The 19,814-nt window shown below is 46.3% G+C and overlaps 1 protein-coding gene across 1 annotated transcript in view; it reads right to left on the reverse strand.

Annotated features, from left to right (window-relative positions):
• The window catches only part of eif3m (eukaryotic translation initiation factor 3, subunit M), a 50,767-nt gene extending 32,144 nt beyond the window's left edge, over positions 1-18,623 (reverse strand). Inside the window, exons 1-5 of the mRNA XM_086008259.1 lie at positions 18,509-18,623; positions 9,238-9,370; positions 8,877-9,015; positions 4,979-5,102; positions 3,578-3,672 (exon numbers count right to left, since the gene is read on the reverse strand). Of these exons, the coding sequence (XP_085864385.1) occupies positions 3,578-3,672; positions 4,979-5,102; positions 8,877-9,015; positions 9,238-9,370; positions 18,509-18,550 (533 nt within the window). The 5' untranslated portion in view covers positions 18,551-18,623. The remainder of the gene's footprint in view (positions 1-3,577; positions 3,673-4,978; positions 5,103-8,876; positions 9,016-9,237; positions 9,371-18,508) is intronic.
• Positions 18,624-19,814: the final 1,191 nt, after the last annotated feature.

Genomic DNA, 19,814 nt, shown 5'->3' on the forward strand with positions numbered 1-19,814 from the left:
CCACAGTTCCCAGGGGCGCAGGCGGGTTCGCAAGCATCCCTGGGATCGCGTGGGCCCGGTCAACCAATCAAAAAGGGGGATGCCTATGGTGCCTGTGGAGATTCCAGTTATGTACGGAATCCCCATAAGCATAATAGGAATCACCCAAAAAAATAAGAATTCACACCACTTAAATAAAAATAAATGTTAGCATGTTCAAAATTAATTAAAAGACCCTTTAATTAAAGAATTTAAAATTAAAATGTAACTTTTGAAAAATAAATTTAAGCATTTTAAAACAGGCCTAAGTTGACCTAAACTAATTTTAAATGCATGTGTATGTTTAAATCATTTAAAAAATGTTATTCTTACATTTAATCTAACCCTTACACTTGTAAAAGAAGGCCTTACACATTTGCTGGGCAGTAGTTGGGCAATTCGTTCAACTCTGTGCCAGCGGGTGTGATTTTGTAGCGGATGCGGTGAATCTGTCCAAGCGAAACACATGCGGAAACCCGGAACTTGCAGGGCCATTCTGCAGGCTTCCGACAGCACCGTAATTTCAGGCCCAATACCTAGTTTTACCTGCAAACTTTGCCAATTTTGTACCTGGTCAATATGCAGTCGAGAGGGTGGGTGCAATCTGCGCCCAGGCCTTTGACAATCCAGCTCGGAGCGAGTGGGCAAAACTCTGCACGGGCGGGGGGGGGTGCTCGCTGTGCCGAGATCATCTCATAATGCACCTCCTCTGACTTTGCGACTCTCGCACTTGTTAGTTTGGGCCATCGCATCCTCCTCTGATAGCCTCGTGGTGCGTCCTCACCATACCCACGCCCCCCCCCTCGCCCTGCCAGAGGGATGCACGCCACCACCCCCCACCCCAGTTTGAGGACTAACCAGTCCCATCTGCACTGTGATGCACAAATCTTTGCATTACTTTCCAAATAAAAAGAGATCATGTGGTAAAGTTCTGGGTTAGGGAAACTGCAGTCTCCCTAATCAGCTTGACCTTCTCTCTCCCCCGCCACCCCCACCCTCATTTCATCTCATTGTTTAATTTGCACGGTAGGTTTCTATTTTAATGTATTAATGCACGATGCAAATTGCGTTAATAGTAAACAGATCCTCTCCCACAACAAACAGTGGGGGGGGGTCGAAACTCTGAAAGGTTCTGGCGGGTTAATAATAAATTGTTCCCATTTGATGGCGAATTGATCGCAACTGGGTATAAAGTTGGGATCACCATTAGCTGAATGAAATGGGAAATTAGATTTACTTTGACTGATTAGAGGGTTATTAGAATGTAGAATGCTTTACAAGGGCAGATTATATAATTACAAAGGGGCTTGGATAAGAATTTAAAACAGTTCAGGGAAAATACAGGGGAACGTGGTTTAAGTAGGTAGCTCCAACTGACCAACTAACACTAGCACTGGTGCGATGGGCCAATGGACCCCCTTCGATGCTGCAATTTCTAGAATTCCACACTGTAGATCGTATCTGTATGAAACTGTTTAGGTGGAAGGACCAGAGGTGACATGAGGAAAAGCTTTTTTACACAACGAGTGGTTAGGATTTGGAATGCGCTGCCTGATAGGGCGGTGGATACAGATTCAATAGTAGCCTTCAAAGGGGAATTGGATAAATACTTGAAGGTAGAAAGGAAAAAAAGATGAAATTGCAGGATATGGGGAAAGAGCGGGGGAGTGGGACTAACTGGACTGCTCTTCGAAAGAGCCGGCACAGACTCGATGGGCCGAGTGGCCTCTTTCTGTGCTGTATTATCCTAATGATTCTATAAGATGTACGCACGTACACTGGCCCAGGACACGAGAATGTGGAAACATTCTGGTGTTCTAGGATTTGGCTGAAGCTCCAGCCAGCATTCCAAAGCTACAGTACTGGGTTTCTGCCACTACAGGTATGGGAACAGGGCACGGCCAGATTGTGGTGCCGGGGCACTATCATTTATTGCACAGCTCCCAGAGCTATAGCTTTTTGGAAGGTTCGGGCCTCCATTTGGTCGGGCTGCAATTTTCTATCCCACAACTCATGTTTATTTAAAGTTATGCGAATGAGAACTTGCGCATCCACAGTAAACCGGAAAATCAATTATTAAGTTGCACCTTTGAGGGTCAAAGGTTACAACCATTATTAGCTCATCTACATAAGGGAACACATTGGAAAGAAAAGGTTTCTGTCCAACGGACTCTGGACCACTACTACCTACAAAAGGCTTCAGAATGGCAGGCAAATGCTCAACATTCCCAAAGGCCATCACCTCAACCCGACTATTAAACTTTAGGAAGTGTTACAATCGTGTTGAGGGCTATACAATTTCAATTTTCACTTTGCATTTTAGTATGTTTAACTTGGCTCTCTTCTGGCACCGTCCATCTCTCATTTCAACGCCCGTGCAGGGTAGGGGCGGGAGAGAGAGAGAAATTGCGGGTTTGTATCACGGGTTAAAGTTGTAAGTAAACATTTTACAGAAGGGGCCACGCAACCCAGAAAGGATGGCGAGAAATGAAAGAGCATAGGAGGCCATTCAGCCCCTCGAGCAATGTTCCCTTTAAGCTGCGCAGCGCTCTGCAGCTCCCGCACAGCCAGCTCCCAGGGCTTTAAATAGGGAAAGTCACACAGTCCCTTAAAGGGGCCACGCATCCAAAAAAGAGAACATCGCCCTCGAGCCTGTTCCGCCATTCAATTAGATCATGGTTGATCTGTATCTTAACTCCATCTAACCCCCCTCCCCGCCCTTGGTTCCATAACCCTTAATATCCTTGCCTAACAAAAATCGATCAATCTCAGTTTAAAAATTTTCAAATGACCTCTAGCCTCAACAGCTTTTTGAAGGGGGGAGTGTTCCAGATTTCCACTACCCTTTGTGTGAAGAAGTTGCTTCCTGACATCACCCCTGAACGGCCTGGCTCTAAATCAGAGCAAAGCTCGAGCAGCTCATCAATGTCATCTCATGCAGGAACTTTCAAAGCTTGGGGCAAGGGATTTAAAAGGAAAAGTCATTAGAGAGAGAGAGGAGACCGTCTCTGTGAGAATGTGAAACAGCAGTCGTGGCTCACAGAGACCCAACGGGAAAACTGGCAGTCATGACATCCAGACAGCGAGGCGGATGGTGCAAAGAGGAATAACTCGAGTGCTTTAATTGTTTCCTGCCAATGGCTGTACATAACAACTGCTTCCCCCAATATTAATAGCCTTTTAGCCTTTACATTTACTATGGACAGAGTAAACTGACGTAATAATGTAATAGATACACTGAGCAGAATCCCCAAGTACCACACTGAAGTCCTTGTGCAAGCAGAGTCAAGTCATTCAAAATATAGCAGTTACTGGAAAAGTATTTTTTTTTTTAGCTGGCAATGTTTTCAATTAGTTTAACAGACAACACAAAATAGGAACAGGAGGAGGCCATTCAGCCCCCTCGAGACTGTTCCACAATTCAATTAGATAATGGCTCTGTATCTTAACTCCATCTACCAACAAATACCTCAAAAGTCTCAAGGATAGAAAATATCAATCGTCAAGTGCAATGTAATGAATACATTTTTTCTTGACTAAACTGACAATGTGCCGATACCTTTTCTTGCAGTCCACCAGTGCTTCATAAAGTAATCGCAGTACATGATGTTTCTTGTCTACGCTGAGGTTCCAGTCCACTATCCATTTCCGAACCTAGATGATAACCATTAACAACTTATTCACTGATTTTTGTCACTGTATCCATCATGTAGACCACAGGGCCATGACAGTAAGTGCAATGGCAGCCCATTAGAGAAATTTCTACCACATCTTACCTAGGCTGCCAATCTAACCAGCAATATTCAGATTACCAATTTCTTCCTGCGATTGACAATTTCATAGAATCATAGAAAGTTACAGCACGGAAGGAGGCCATTTCGGCCCATCGTGTCCGCACCGGCCAACAAAGAGCTATCCAGCCTAATCCCACTTCCCAGCTCTTGGTCCGTAGCCCTGCAGGTTAGAGCATCCCAGGTGCACATCCAAGTACTTTTTAAATGTGGTTAGGGTTCCTGCCTCTACCACCCTTTCAGGCAGTGAGTTCCAGACCCTCACAACCCTCTGGGTGAAGAAATTTCCCCTCAAGTCCTTCCCCCAATTACTTTAAAATTTGTCATAAGCATTATTAATACATAGCCAATACTGGGGGTGGGGGAAAGAGTAGATCTGTGTAACAGTAAGTAAATCACTCATCAGGTAATACTTCCTGTCCCAGTATAAATGCCAATATTAATAATGGTTGCTTCAAAACTAGCAACAGAGGTTCCTCCACTGGTCTTTCAATACAGGAACAAGCTGCGTTACAAAGTGCATGTACTTGGCTTAGCGCACTCACAATATGAAAACTTGCATTTATGTAGTGCCTTTAACATAGCAAAACTTCCCAAGACACTTTAACAGGAGCGTTATCAAACAAAATTTGACACCGAGTCACATAAGGAGATATTAAGACAGGCTTGGTCAAAGAGGTAGGTTTTAAGGAGCATCTTAAAGGAGGAAAGAGGCGGAGAGGTTTAGGGAGGGAATTCCAGCGCTTAGTGCCTTGGCAACTGAAGGCACGGCTGCCAGTGGTGGAGTGATTTAAATCAGGGATGATAGAGCGGTCAGAATCGGCGGAGCAGAGATCTCAGGGGGACGGGGGTCAGTGATGGAGGACTGGAGGAGATTACACAGAGATAGGGAGGGACGAGGCCATGCAGGGATTTGAAAACAAGGATGAGAATTTTTAAATTAAGGCGTTACCGAACCGGGACCCAGCGAGCACAGAACAAATCCCAATCTGCCTCAGGCTGGCAAGGGACACCACCAAGCAGAATGCTCTGCCAGAAAGAGAACTGTAGTAATATTGGGAATGGCCTGGAACAAATTCTCCTGCCCTAAACTTGCCCACACAAGGCCCAAAGTCCAAGCAGCGAACGAACTAAAGAGAAGTAAAGCACGTGAAGAGGCAGTGACTCACCTGGTCAAGCTCACAAGGAATGTATTGAATCGCATTACAGGACGCTGCCACCTTGATGAGGCTGCAGTATACGATGTACCTGGCAGGGGCATTCTCCTCCATACCATGGAAAAGATTACGCAACCTAATTAAAGAAGAGACCACCATTCACATTGCATACTAATAAATAACAAATACAAACCAGTGCGCTCAAAATGAATCAGAACAGTTCTTGCAATAAGCATTGTTAGTTAAAGAAAGTTTATATTTAAGGTGAGAAAGCGAACACATTCCTACGTTGCCTCTGGGACAAGCACTCCCACGTCACATGCGCCATGTGATGAAGAGTAAATCTTTCGCCGCTCTGTCCGCCCCAGCCTCAGTGTCCGCCCCAGCCTCAGAAGAGTGCAGTGGGGGCGTTGTGATTTCTCACTGCTTTATCTGAATGACATTGCTGATGCAGTGAACTGTGGGCAATTTGGGCTGTGGGGCCAGGTCCATTAGGGAGACTGTGTCCAAACTCACTTCCCAACTAACAGAAGAGAAAGTTAAAGGACTTGAATGTTGACATGATTGTACAGGAAACTTTGGTTTATCCGGAGGTTGTATGTCCGGAATACTCGATCTAATGGCAAAAATCAGGAGCCGTTTTCTATAAGTTTTTTTAGTTCTCGTTCTTTTTTTCCCAGTCAGGCACTGCAAGGTCTGTAGCTATAGCAACAGCTTCAGCTACAGATGCTTGCAGCTGCAGCCGACTCTTTAGAAGCTGTTGCTAAGCAACAGTGTTTATTGTCAGACACGGAGATGAAAACCTCCGTATGCTTCAACATTAACTTTGTATGTCCGGCAGTTTTGATAGATCGGCAACACGCCGGTCCCGGATATCACAAAGTTTCCTGTAATATACACGTCACAAAAAGTTAAAAGAAATAGTTTGTAAAGTTGAGGAACTTACACAAAGTGCAAATGGAGAGGCTGCAGCGTGGATGGAAGAGATTCAGTGGTGTCGGTACTAAAAGCTAAGCTTCTGGGTGAAATGGTACAGGGAGTGCGCACACATACAAGAATTTGAATATAATGTAGCTGCTTAGCCACTGCCAGATTGTTTGTCTGGTATTTGCGCACATTATTCTATTGCGTTTATAGAAAGACTTGCATTCATTTAGCGCCTTTCACGACCACCGGACGTCCCAAAGCGCTTTACAGCCAATGAAGTACTTTTGGAGTGTAGTCACTGTTGTTGTAAAGTAGGAAGCGCGGCAGCCAATTTGCACACAGCAATGTGATAATGACCAAATAATCTGTTTTTGTGATGTTGATTGAGGGATAAATATTGGCCCAGGACACCGAGGAGAACTCCCCTGCTCTTCTTCGTAATCGTGCCATGGGATCTTTTACGTTCACCTGAGAGTGCAGACGGGGCCTCGGTTTAACATCTCATCTGAAAGACGGCACCTCCAGCAGTGCAGCACTCCCTCAGTATTGCACTGGGAGTGTCAGCCTAGGTTTCTGTGCTCAAGTCTCTGGAGTAGGACTATGAACCCACAACCTTCGGACTCAGTGGTGAGGGTGCTACGGCTGACACATGAACATATAGTTGTCACATCTGGGCAGCGATGAAGGGGGTGGGGTAATTGTGGGGGGTGGAAGGTTTGTCGGGGTCTCTCGTACACTGGGCTATCTTCCTCCATGCCAGCCTAACCCTCCCTACAGGAGGCTGTGTTGTTGCTGTGATATTAAAAGGGGAAAGCCTTGGGAGGGAAGGGGGGGAAAAAAGTACTTTTTATTCAAACTATTCCTTCCTTTCTACTGAACAAACAGAATAAACTTCACTCAAATTCTGCAGCTTTTCTAAAAAAAATTAATTTTCCCGCCAGTATAAACAATCAAGTAGGACGTGCCTCCCTGCTCGGCCACTCACATGATGTCAAAACATGGACTGCGGAACATCTGAGTAACATTAGAAACAGCAGGTTTTGGGCGGGAGGGGGGTGGTGGAGGGGAGAGAAGGGAAAACTGCTCTGGAGCCACCCAACCCTGCAAAGGCACAGATTCAAAGGGGCTAATGCTTGAAAGTGCAATTGTCAGGTAGCAGTTAGAGTAAAAAGAACATGCATTTATATACAGGAAACTCTCTTTTAACCGGCAGCTAAATAACCAGAAATCTCTCTTAACCGGCAAAATTCAGGAGTAGGTCCAGGTAAGTTTTACTTCATATTAGTGGCCGTGTAACCGGGGTTCCTGGACCTGTTGCCATGCAACAGGGACGCCTGGATCTGTGGCCGTGTAACCGGGGTTCCTGCACCTGTTGCCATGCAACAGGGACGCCTGGATCTGTGGCCGTGTAACCGGGGTTCCTGCAGCTGTTGCCATGCAACAGGGACGCCTGGATCTGTGGCCGTGTAACCGGGGTTCCTGGACCTGTTGCCATGCAACAGGGACGCCTGGATCTGTGGCCGTGTAACCGGGGTTCCTGCACCTGTTGCCATGCAACAGGGACGCCTGGATCTGTGGCCGTGTAACCGGGGTTCCTGCAGCTGTTGCCATGCAACAGGGACACCTGGATCTGTGGCCGTGTAACCGGGGTTCCTGGACCTGTTGCCATGCAACAGGGACGCTTGGATCTGTGGCTGTGTAACCGGGGTTCCTGCACCTGTTGCCATGCAACAGGGACGCCTGGATCTGTGGCTGTGTAACCGGGGTTCCTGCACCTGTTGCCATGCAACAGGGACGCCTGGATCTGTGGCCGTGTAAGGGGCTCTCGTACCTTGTTAAGTATACCTCTCTGTAATCCGGACTTTTTGATCAACCGGCACCACGCCGGTCCTGTCGGTGCCGGATAAAAAAGTTTCCTGTAGCGCCTTTCACAACCCCAAGGTGCTTTACAGCCAAAATACTTTTTGACGTGCAGTCATTGTAGTAATGTAGGAAACGTGGCAGACAATTTGTGCACAGCAAGCTCCCACAAACAGCAACGAGCTAATCGTGCGATAATCTGGTTTTTTTTAAAAAAAAGGTGATGTTGGTTGAGGGATAAATACTGGTCACAGAAGAACTCTCCTGCTCTTCTTCGAATAGTGCCATGGAATCTGTTACGTTCACCTGAGAGGGCAGATGGGATCTTAGTTTAATGTTTCATCCAAAAGACAATACCTCCAACAGTGCCGCACTCCTCTCTCAGTACAGCACTGAAGCGTCGGCCTAGATTATGTGCTCAAATCTCAGGAGTGGGACTTCAACCCACGACTTTCTGCCCCAGAGGCTGAAGTGCTACCAATGAGTCATGCCGGACACACAGCAGTCTCAATTCTAGTCATCACACTACAAAAAGAGCATTGTAAAAGGTGCAGAGAAGAGCAAGGGATCCCGAGTATAAAGGATATGAGCTGTGTGGAAAGATTAGAGACAATCTAAAGAAGATCAAGAGATGTCCTCTCTAAATATGCAACATATTAAATGTTGCAGATAAATAACCCCAAAATATTACTTTAACAATCAATCAGGGGGACCAGGAAACAAATTTACGAGTGAAACTGAAATTTAGAGCAGATATTAAGAAAAATGTCTTTAATCAAAGGGTGGTGAATGTTGGGAATCATCTGCCAAACATGCTGCTACAGAAAAAGACTTTAAGGCTTTCAAAGGGCAGGCGGATGGTTGGCTGGAGGAATTTGGGTACGAGAGGAACAAGTTTTATTGGGATGAATGGCTTTCTTATTGTCCTGGACTGTTCTCGAACCTTAATTAATTCAGTTCCGATACACTGCTGTGTTCAGTAACTCAACCATTTCCACAGTTCATGTCAGGTGCACTTTAAAAAAAAATAAATAAATAAAAACAGGCAAAAGTTGTCAAGAATTCTTTACTTTCGATGGGGCTCTGATGGCATGGCCTCTCCCGAGGCAAACCGCATACTCACAGCTGCAGCCGGAGCGATGGGCGCTCACCCTCACGAGCTTTCAGCAGCTTCTCGCACAAGCTTTCGGTCAGTGCTTCCTGCTTTTCCGTCTCCAGGATAAGGAGCAGAGACACAATGCTGTTCATCACACTCTCCACATCTGAATAAAATGCGTAAAGAAAAATATTTTTTAAAAACGGCAGCAAAAATTCCACTTGTCCTTGCCCAGCCACACTCTCGGGTGCCTTCACAGGCTTGTCCCCGAAGGTTTCAGAGAATGGCCTTTCAGCAGGTCGCTGCTTGGAACCAAGGCTTCTTGAACAAAAAAGGTAACGCGGTGCAGACTTCAAAACGAACCAGGTAATTTGTGGGGGAAACAAACCTTTGTCGTCATCCTTGAGACAGATATCACAGACTTCGATGATATGCGCTAAGTCAATATGCAGTCCACCTTCCGAGTTCTCTTCTGAAATTTCGGCCCCTTTTGACTTCAGGTAGGATCGAAGCTCAGAGGCCTGGGAAACACAAATTATTTATTTAAGTTTTGAATTTTTTTTTTAAATAAAAAAGAAACTCCCAACCTCACCGTACGTTACAAAAACGAGGAAAAGCTTCACTCAGATGCGGGCAAAGAGATTATTTAATAGATAGTGTGATCTTTCATTTAATGTATCCGAGACACCTGTAACCAACTGGCTCTGTAAACAACAAATCTTAACTAACTTCAGCAACAGCAATTATGCTCTACTTGACCCCATGACATGTTGGCGGTTTACAAGCAGCTGCCAACTTATAGACACACTTTCCCCCCACCACTGCAACAGCAATTAGCTGCTAAATTACTTCAAGTTTTGCCGACAGGAGCACTTGTTTTGTGGACTTAAAGGTGCAAGTAATTCAACCTAGCAATATACTGCTTTTCTGGAGGCTTTTCCTTTACAGCCATGAGGAACGATCCATCAATACTTCCTCATATGTTACATAGTATACTGCACATGCAGCATGGCAGATCCTTTAACGTTCATAAAAATGTCCAATAGGACTGGATTGAAAATTCACAAAGGAGCCAGAGCTCTTTGAAGCGTTTTTAGTGTCGGCACTCCCAAAACTCCCTCCACAAAGGAATGGAAGTCTCAAGTTCTTGTTTTCCTATAACTAGGGAAAAAATGATTCTGGACGACATCCCCGTGATCTGAGGCACTCGGATCACAAGTGCTGTACAAGGAATTAAAGTTTTCAATCGCTGTCAGATAGTCCCCTTTATCCATAATCTCCGCAGCTCCAGAAATGGAGCAATGCTGATAGTGGGTCGGATATTCCGATCCCTATGGGTATATACGCGCTGTGTACCCACCCGTAGGGACCTCGGAAATGCCGGTTTCAGGCATGTGCTGGAAACCAGCATTTCCGATCGGTCAAGAAAGCTCTTGACAGATCCTCCGCCTGCCCTGGAGAAGGGCCTCTGCGGGCGGAGAGTTCTGCTTTCTGGAGACCCTCCGCCCGCAGAAAACCCGTAGAAATCTTACGCCTGGTAAAATGCGCAAGGCCTGCTTTTAATGATTTAAAGTTTGACTGTTTTTGGGGTGATCCCTATTCATATATTTGACAAGTCGTCCTGTCAAATGTATGAAGGGAGATTCCCTTCTGTGATTGGTTCCCCATGGCCCACGTGATCCCAGGGATGCTGCGAACTACCTGCGCCCCTGGGGTATGTGGGCCCTGCGCACCGGCAGTCTGGAGAGGCCCAGGAGCGGAACAGTACGTGTCCCGGGAGCCCTCAGGTAAGGGCGCAGATTTTTCCAGATGGCAGGCCCCCGCCCGCGGCAGGTGTGCGATCGGAATATCTGGGCCAGTATTCCATCTCTACCTGTGTTTGTCTTGGTAACCAATGGAAGATTAAATGCCAGTAAACTCGTAGTAATTATCTTATAACCTTAATTTTTTTTTTTTAAGCATGTCACTCCAGACCAACTGTGGCATGCAGCTAAAACAACTCTGGTCTTTAAAATGACAAAGCTTTACTTGGCCGCCTTTGTTCAGTATCTCCACACACTGCTGGAGTTGAGCCAGTCTGGATTAAGTCTTGATGGAACCACGGATGGGTCACAATGACACTAGAGCATCATCATCCATAGTCCAGCTCACCCAAGGTCCCAGCAGTAAAACTGCTCCCCCACTAGTACTGCGATCCCCGGGTTCATGAGGATTCAAAGCGATCTGCTCACTCTGTCAAACTATTTCGGATCTGGGAAGCTAGTGTCGTCTATGCATCTGAGGTTTCCTCTGCTGCCAGATAAACCAATTCTAACCCTCTGTCCACACCCTTTTGGGCTCGTGTGCTCTTACTAACTACTGTTTGCTTCTGATAATTTAAGCAGTATGTGTGGTTTGTCGGTGACATTTTTAAACTTATGGTTAAGGCTCTCACGCACTACATTGTCCTTCTGATCGTGGAAGAAAAGCAGTCTCTGCAAGTAGGCCAAGTCTCCATGAACCAGAACCTCCCCAGTTTGTGCACGGAGTGGGATAACCATGTCAGTTGCCCCTTCATACAGTATAGTGCAATGGAGATTACATGGTTACCCATCATGTTACAGGAAACTCTCTTAACCGGCAAAATTCAGGAGTAGCTCCAGGTAAGTTTTACTTCATATTAGTGGCAGTTCCTGGATCTGTGGCTGGGTAACTGGGGTTCGTGCACTTGTTGCTAAGCAACAGGGATGCTTGGTCTGTGGCCGGAGTTCCTGCACATGTTGCTAAGCAACAGGGAAGCCTGGATTTGTTGCTGTGTACGGAGCTCTCGTACCTTTTAACTATACCTCTCTGTAATCCGGACTTTTTGATAAACCGGCACCGCGCCGGTCCCGTTGGTGCTGGATAATAAAGAGTTTCCTGTATATCGTTTCAAACAGTCGGTAAATACCACATAAACAGACTAATGCTTTCAAACTGGCCAGATTTATTTACAGGGGTCAAGTTTGTAAGTTATGTAAGGGTTGAACTTGGTTAGATGTTCAGCAGTTCATTTCCCAGAGAATAGCAACAAGTAAACCAGCACTTTCAGTGAGTGCTGATTCACTGTACAGCTTCAGAGGAGAGCTGGACCAGTTCCTGGCTGGGGCAGAGATCGCGGCATACAAAGGGTAGGTGCCGAGCAATGTTTCCCCTAAGGTGCGTGGCCGCGCACCAATCGCAAAGTCCCACGCAGGCCGCGAACCAACACCTGCCGCTGGAAGAGATGCACGGGCGGGCAGCAAATTTAAAGGGACCATACATGAAAAAAATAAATTCAAGGGGACATTGGTGCCAAGTACTACAAGTCATGGCCAATGTGGTCCCCGGACTAGTTCCGATCGCCGACAGGGGTTGGAGAGGAATTTTCCAGGTTTTTCGCCTCTCCCAGGACATGGCTCCCAATGGGTCGGGCGTGTCCGAATCGTGATGCAAAAGGCATCACAACTGTACGGGACAGGTTAGATGACCTTCTCCTGTCCGACATTTTCATATTCTTCAAATGGTGGCCTGCTTCACACGCTGTGACCCCTCGATCCATCGCCTCAGGCCTCGTGTCTCGTTTATCCAATAGCTTCATGTGCGTGATTTCACCTGTGTGTATTCGGGTTTATCGGTACCAATCCTTCCCTCTCAGCTAATCTAGTTACAGGCAAATAAACTGCTGCTTCAGTAAGCTACCAAAGTAATAACTTAAAAAAAAGTGGGTGGCATCAAAAGGACGGCACATCCTAACATTTTGAGGGGACATGGCTCAACTCCAGCAGTGGGGGGAATGCAATCATTCAAGCAATGAGGAAAAGCCTACAAGGGAAGCAATCTTACTTTTCCTTGTGCAGTCATAGAATGGTTACAGCATGGAAGACGGCCATTCGGCCAGTGCCGGCTCTCTGCAAGAGCACTTCAGCTAGTCCCACACCCCCGCCCTTTCCCCGTAGCCTTGCAAAATTTTTTCTTTCAGGTACTTATCCAACTCCCTTTTGAAAGCAGTGATTGAGTCTGCCTCCACCGCCCTCTCAGGCAGTGCATTCCAGATCCTAACCACTCACTGTGTAAATTTTTTTTTCTTATGTCGCCTTTGGTTCTTTTGCCAATCACCTTAAATCTGTGTCCTCAGGTTCCTGACCCTTCCACCAGTTTCTCTCTCTCTACTCTGTCCAGACCCTTCATGATTTTGAACACCTCTATCAAATCTCCTCTGCTCCAAGGAGAACAACCCCAGCTTCTCTAGTCTATCCACGTAACTGAAGTCCCTCGTCCCTGGAATCATTCTCGGAAATCTTTTCTGCACCCTCTCTAAGGCTTTCACATCCTTCCTGAAGTGCGGTGCCCAGAATTGGACACAATACCGAGGCCGAACCAGTGTTTTATGCAGGTTCATCATAATTTCTACACTTTTGTACTCTATGGGCTCGATTTTCCAAGCCCCGAGGAGGCGGGAAAATTGCAGAATCGGGGGGCAGGAACCCATCCCGCCTCCGTGCCAATGTCCCAGGAGGCGGGTACCCAACCTGTGCTGGGAGCCGCCTCCCCGAGGCGGGAAGGGGATTAGTACCAATTAACTGCCTGTTAACAGGTAGTTAACAGGCAGTTTTTTGCCTAATCCCTATTTTTAGCCTTGAAGTGTGGGCTGTCCCACGGCTCCGAACCATGCCAAGTTAGCGAGGCGGGCCGTCGGTCTGCAGGGGTCGAGATGTCCGTTGTGCAGGTGAGTGATGGGTGCATGTGTGCAGAGTTAAGTGTGTGAGGTAAGTGTAAAGTGTTTTAATAAGTTTTACTTACCTTTACTTTCTCCTGCAGGCTTCCTTCCTTCAGTTCTCGGGAGTCCCTCAGCTCACCGACACAGAAAGCAGAATGGCCGCTGAACTGTCAAAAGCTGCAGCCTCTGCTTTCTGGTCTGGAGAGATCTCTAACTGAGTCTGAGTAGAAGGACTCAAGTTAGAAGACAGATTGTCAGTGTTTGACAGCTTCACAGAGCTGTCAAACGCTGATTCTTCATCTGTCAAAAGCTCTTGACAGATGAAATGTCAATCGCTGATGTCACCAGTAACTAGGTATCCCTTAATTGGCCTGCTGAGCCCGCTGGGCGGGCTTAACAAGGTCAATCAAGGGAAAATAGCGTGGGTTGGCCACAAGTCGATGGAGGCAGGACTACAACCCAAAAAGTGGGAGTCCCGCCTCCAAAAGCTCCCCACTGACAAAAATGGAGCCTGAGAATTCTACTCATGAAGCCCAGGATCCTGTAAGGTTTTTTAACTGCTTTCTCAACCTGCCCTGCTACCTTCAATGATTTGTGCACATATACCCCCAGGTCTCTCTGTTCACCCCCTTTAGGATTGTACACTTTAGTTTATATTGCCTCTTCTCGTTCTTTCTACCAAAATGTATCACTTCGCACTTTTGTGCGTTAAATTTCATCTGCCACGTGTCCGGCCATTCCACCAGCCTATGTCTTCTTGAAGTCTATCACTACCTCCTCACTGTTCACTATACTTCCAAGTTTTGTGTCATCTGCAAATTTTGAAATTGTGCCCTGTACACCCACATCCAAGTCATTAATATATATCAAGAAAAGCAGTGGTCCTAGAACCGACCCCTGGGGAACACCACTGTATACCTTCCTCCAGTCCGAAAAACAACCGTTCACCACTACTCTCTGTTTCCTGTCACTTAGCCAATTCCGTATCCATGCTGCCACTGTCCCTTTTATTCCATGGGCTTCAACTTTGCTGGCAAGCCTATTATGTACCACTTTGCGAACACCTTTTGGAAATCCATGTACACCACGTCAGCCGCATTGCCTTCATCAACCCTCTCTGTTACCTCATCAAAAAGCTCAATCAAGTTAGCTAAACACGATTTGCTTTTAACAAATCCATGCTGGCTTTCCTTAATTAATCCATACTTGTCCAAGTGACCATTAACTTTGTCCCTGATTATCATTTCTAAAAGCTTCCCCACTACCAATGTTAAACTGACTGGCCTGTCGTTGCTGGGTCACCTGAATTCCCATCACCTGAATTCCCGATGTTATTATCCACCCAGTTCTTTAAATTAGCTCCACTCCAGCTCCTCAGTAAGCTCCCCACTGGAGTGGAGCTAATTTACAGAACAAATGGGAAACTGTTCAACCTCCGTCGCCTCCAGTCCAAATCCAAGGTCGTCCCATCCTCTGTCATTGAATTACAGGATGCAGACGACGCTTGCGTCTGCGCTCACTTAAAGGTTGAACTCCAAACCATCGTCAACACCTTCACCGAAGCGTGAGAGAGCATGGGCCTTACGCTAAACATCCATAAGACAAAGGTCCTCTACCAACCTGCCCCTGCCACACAGTACTGCCCCCCGATTATCAAAATCCACGACAAGGCCTCGGACAACGTGGACCACTTTCCATACCTCGGGAGCCTACTGTCAACAACGAAGTCCAACACCACCTTCAGTGTGCCAGTGCAGCCTTCGGAAGAGAGTGTTTGAAGACAAGGACCTCAAACCCGGCACTAAGCTCATGGTCTACAGAGCAGCAGTGGTACCCGCCCTGCTGTATGCCTCAGAGACATGGACCATGTACAGCAGGCACCTCAAAGCACTGGAGAGGTACCACCAACGCTGCCTCCACAAGATCCTGCAAATCCATTGGCAGGATAGGCGCACCGTCAGTATTTTTGCTCAGGCCAACATCCCCAGCATCGAAGCTTTGACCACGCTCGATCAGCTCCGATGGACGGGTCACATCGTCCGCATGCCCGATAAGAGACTCCCAAAACAAGCGCTCTGCTCGGAGCTCCGGCACGGCAAGAGAGGCCCAGGTGGGCAGAGGAAACGCTTCAAGAACACCCTCAAAGCCTTCTTGAAAAAGTGTAACATCCCCATCGACACCTGGGAATCCTTGGCCCAAGACCGCACAAAGTGGAGGAGAAGCATCCGGGAAGGTGCCGAACACCTCGAGTCTCTTCGCCGGGAGCAAGTGGAAGCCAAGTGCAGGCAGCGCAAGTCAACCCAAGCACCCCACCCACCCGTCCCTTCAACCACCGTCTGCCCCACCTGTGACAGAGACTGTAGGTCCCGCATTGGCTCATCAGTCACCTGCAAACTCATTCTTAATGTGGAAGCAAGTCATCCTCGGTTCCGAGGGACTGCCTAAGAGAGAGATCTACCCAGTAATTGTTCCCACATATCCATTATGTAACCATCAGGTCTGAAACTTTAACATGCTGGCCAATGAAAGCATGTGGTCTTACTTTACGTAATGTAATTGTAAAAGGCCAAGATTTTAAAACCAGATAAGAGTTCTTTGAGGAGGTAACAAATATATGGTGGATATACAAAGGATGTAGGGATATGGGAACAGAGCAGGCACGGGTTTAGGATTCCTGCTCATGTGGAGTATAAAGTCTCACACACAGTGGTTGGGCCAAACTGCCCGTCATAGAATGAATCAGCACAGGGGGCAGCCATTCAGCCCATCGTGCCTGTGCCGGCTCTTTGAAGGAGTCCCACAACCCCCTTCTCTTTCCCTACACCCCTGCAATTTTAAAATTCTTATGTTTAAGATCTTGTGTACATTCGTCTTGGGCTTGGGCTCGTTTCAGCTTTCACAACAATATTTTGCAACCAGCAACAATTCTTCTCTACCAATACACCAAAATGCTATCCGATTAATAGTGGGAGACAATTCCTGACTTCTAAAGCTCGTTACATTACAAAATCCACTAATCAATCAATATTCTGCAATAATTACTCTGTAACAGAGACAACTAAATTAAATTTTAAGAAAGGTAGTTCGGGAGAGGAAAGAAACAGAATTATCTCGATTGCTTAATACAATGGAAAATGGAAGCACCTTTCCACTTCCTGGAGCCGAGTAAAATACACACATATATAATATAATAAAAATGTTATAAATGAGAGATTTATATATAACCATTGGTGGACATAAAAGTTCCCAGGGCACTATTTCAAAGAGGAACTGGGCAGCTTTCCCCGGTGTCCAGGCCAGTATTTTTCTCTTAACCAACATCACTAAAAGCAGATTATCTGGTCATTATCACATTGCTGTTTGTGGGAGCTTGCTGTGTGCAAACTGGCTCCCGGATTTCCTACATTACAACAGCGACTACACTTCAAAACGTACTTCATTGGCTGTAAAACGCTTTGGGACGTCCGGTGGCCGTGAAAGGCGCTGTATAAATGCAAGTCTTTCTTTTTATAAGCATACAAATAATTTTTTATAAATTCATTTTATTAAAAAATCTATCTAAATAACCTATTCCAAATCACATATAGGTTATTTAGATCATCACAAAGAAAGACTTGCATTTCTACAGCGCCTTTCACGACCACCGGACGTCCCAAAGTGCTTTACAGCCAATGAAGGACTTTTTAAACTTTTGTACTTCTTGCAATCTAGTATACTGTACTCGCTGCTCACGATGCGGTCTCCTCTACATTGGTGAGACCAAACGCAGATTAGGTGACCGCTTTGCGGAACACCTCCGTTCAGTCCATAAGGGTGACCCCGAGCTTCCGGTCGCCTGTCACTTTAATTCTCCGCTCCACTCCCACTCTGACCTCTCCGTCCTCGGCCTCTTACACTGTTCCAGTGAAGCTCAGCGTAAGCTCGAGGAACAGCACCTCATCTTTCGATTAGGCACTTTACAGCCTTCTGGACTCAGAGTTCAACAATTTCAGACCATAACCTCTGCCCCATCCTTTTTTTTTCCCATTTATTTTTTCTCTCTCCTACATGGCAGCTGTCCATCATTCCGCCATTGCCATTTACACTTCATCTAGAGCCATCTTTTGTTTCTGAACTTGTCCCATTACCATCTCCTTTTGCCTTGAATATCTCTTAATCTCTCAATGTCTCTTAAATCTCTCCCGTCTTCCATCCTATCACAGACCTTCCCTTTTGTTCTTTCCTCCCCTCCCCCCTTTCCCGGCCCCTGCACTTGCTTAAAAACCTGTTCCATCTCCATTTTTTTCCAGTTCTGACGAAGGGTCATCGACCTGAAACGGTAACTCTGTTTCTCTCTCCACAGATGCTGCCTGACCTGCTGAGTATTTCCAGCGTTTTCTGCTTTTATTTCAGATTTCCAGGATCCGCAGCATTTTGCTTTTGTTTTGTAGAAGTACTTTTTGAAGTCTAGTCACTGTTGTGATGTAGGAAACGCGGCAGCCATAGGTTATTTAGACAATCACATGTAGGTTATTTAGCTCATCATATATAGGTTCTGATGATGAAGGGTCCCAGACCTGAAACGTTAACTCTGTTTCTCTCTCCACAGATGCTGCCTGGCCTGCTGAGTGTTTCCAGCATTTTTTGTTTTTATATCACATACAGGTTATTTAGATATAATTTTTAAAATAAATTATGACCTAACTATCGGGCCTGGAGCGGGCCACACGGGTGATTGATTTATAAACCAGAGCAGGCTGCAGTTTGCAGGGCGCCGGCTGCACCGGGGCCTCACTGCAGTCACTGAGCCTCCTGCACCGGCAGCGCAGTCCCCGGGCCCACGTGTGCTGAGCGGCCGCTGGCCGGGGAGGGTCAGGGCCCGGGGGTGGACAGGCCCAGGCTCGGCCCCCGCCCGCTGTCTCTCCGCCCTCCGACATGCGGTTCCCGGTCCCCGGCCCCTCACCTGGTCCTCCTCGGTGATGTCGATGAAAGCCGGCACACTCATGGCCGCCGCTCCGCTCCCGCACCGCCTGGCCGCTTCCGGCCCGCCCGCGTCACATCCGGCCCCGGCACAGGAAGTGACAACACCGGAACTGGAGATAGGGTTAGGGTTAGGATTAGGGATTGGAAATGGAATAGGAATAGGAAAATGAATAGGGATAGGATTAAGAATAGAATTAGTGATGGGATAGGATTAGGAAAAGGAATAGGAAATGGGATAGGAATAGGAATAGCAATGGGATAGGATTAGGAATAGGGATAAGGATAGAATTAGGATTGGTATAGGATTAGGGATAGGAATAGGAAATGGGATGGGAATAGGAAAATTAATAGGGTTAGGAATAGTGATAGGATTAGGAATAGGAATAGCGATGGGGTAGGATTAGGGACAGGAATAGGGATAGAATTTGGAATAGGGATAGGAAAAGGGATCAGATTAGATATAGGATTAGGAATAGGAAAATGAATAGGGTTAGGAGTAGGGATAGGAATAGGATTAGGAATAGTGATGGGATAGGAATAAGGAATAGGAATAGTGATGGGATAGGATTAGGAATAGAAATAGTGATGGGATAGGAAAGAGGATAGGAATAAGATTAGGAAAAGGGATAGGAATAGGATTAGGAAAAGGGATAGGAATAGGAAAATGAATAGGGATAGGAAAAGTAATATGATTAAGATTAGGAATAGAAACGGGATAGCAATAAGGATAGGAAAAGGGATAGGATTAGGAGTAGGGATAGATCTAGGACTAGGGATGCTGTTTTGGTGCGATCAACTAAAACTGTAATTTAACAAAAATAGAACAAATGAACCTTAACAAATTAAATTCAAATTTGATTACCGGGGTTGATGAGGCACTCCAGTCCCTGCGGTACCCACCGGTCGCGGAAGGCCTTGAGCGTGCCGACAGACACCGTGTGCTCCATCTCCAGGGCCATCTAGGGATAGGGATAGGATTAGAGATAGGGATACAGATAGGGATAGGAAAAGGAATAGGGATAAGATTAGGAATAGGGATAGGAGTAGGAATAGGGATACAAATAGTGATAGGGTTACAAATAGGGATATGAATAAGGATAGGAATAGGGCTAGGATTAGGAATAGGGATCGGAATAGGGCTAGGAAAAGGAATAAGATTAGGGATAGGAAAAGGAATAGGGATTGCATAGGATTAGGAATATCGATAGGAATAGGATTAGGAATTGGAATAGGGATAGGAAATGGAATAGGGATAGGAAAAGGAATAAGGATAGGTTTAGGAATAG

Source organism: Somniosus microcephalus, chromosome 15 (assembly GCF_052327205.1).
Source record: "Somniosus microcephalus isolate GS21.2 chromosome 15, FLI_Smic_1.0, whole genome shotgun sequence".
NCBI classification, from domain to species: domain Eukaryota; kingdom Metazoa; phylum Chordata; class Chondrichthyes; order Squaliformes; family Somniosidae; genus Somniosus; species Somniosus microcephalus.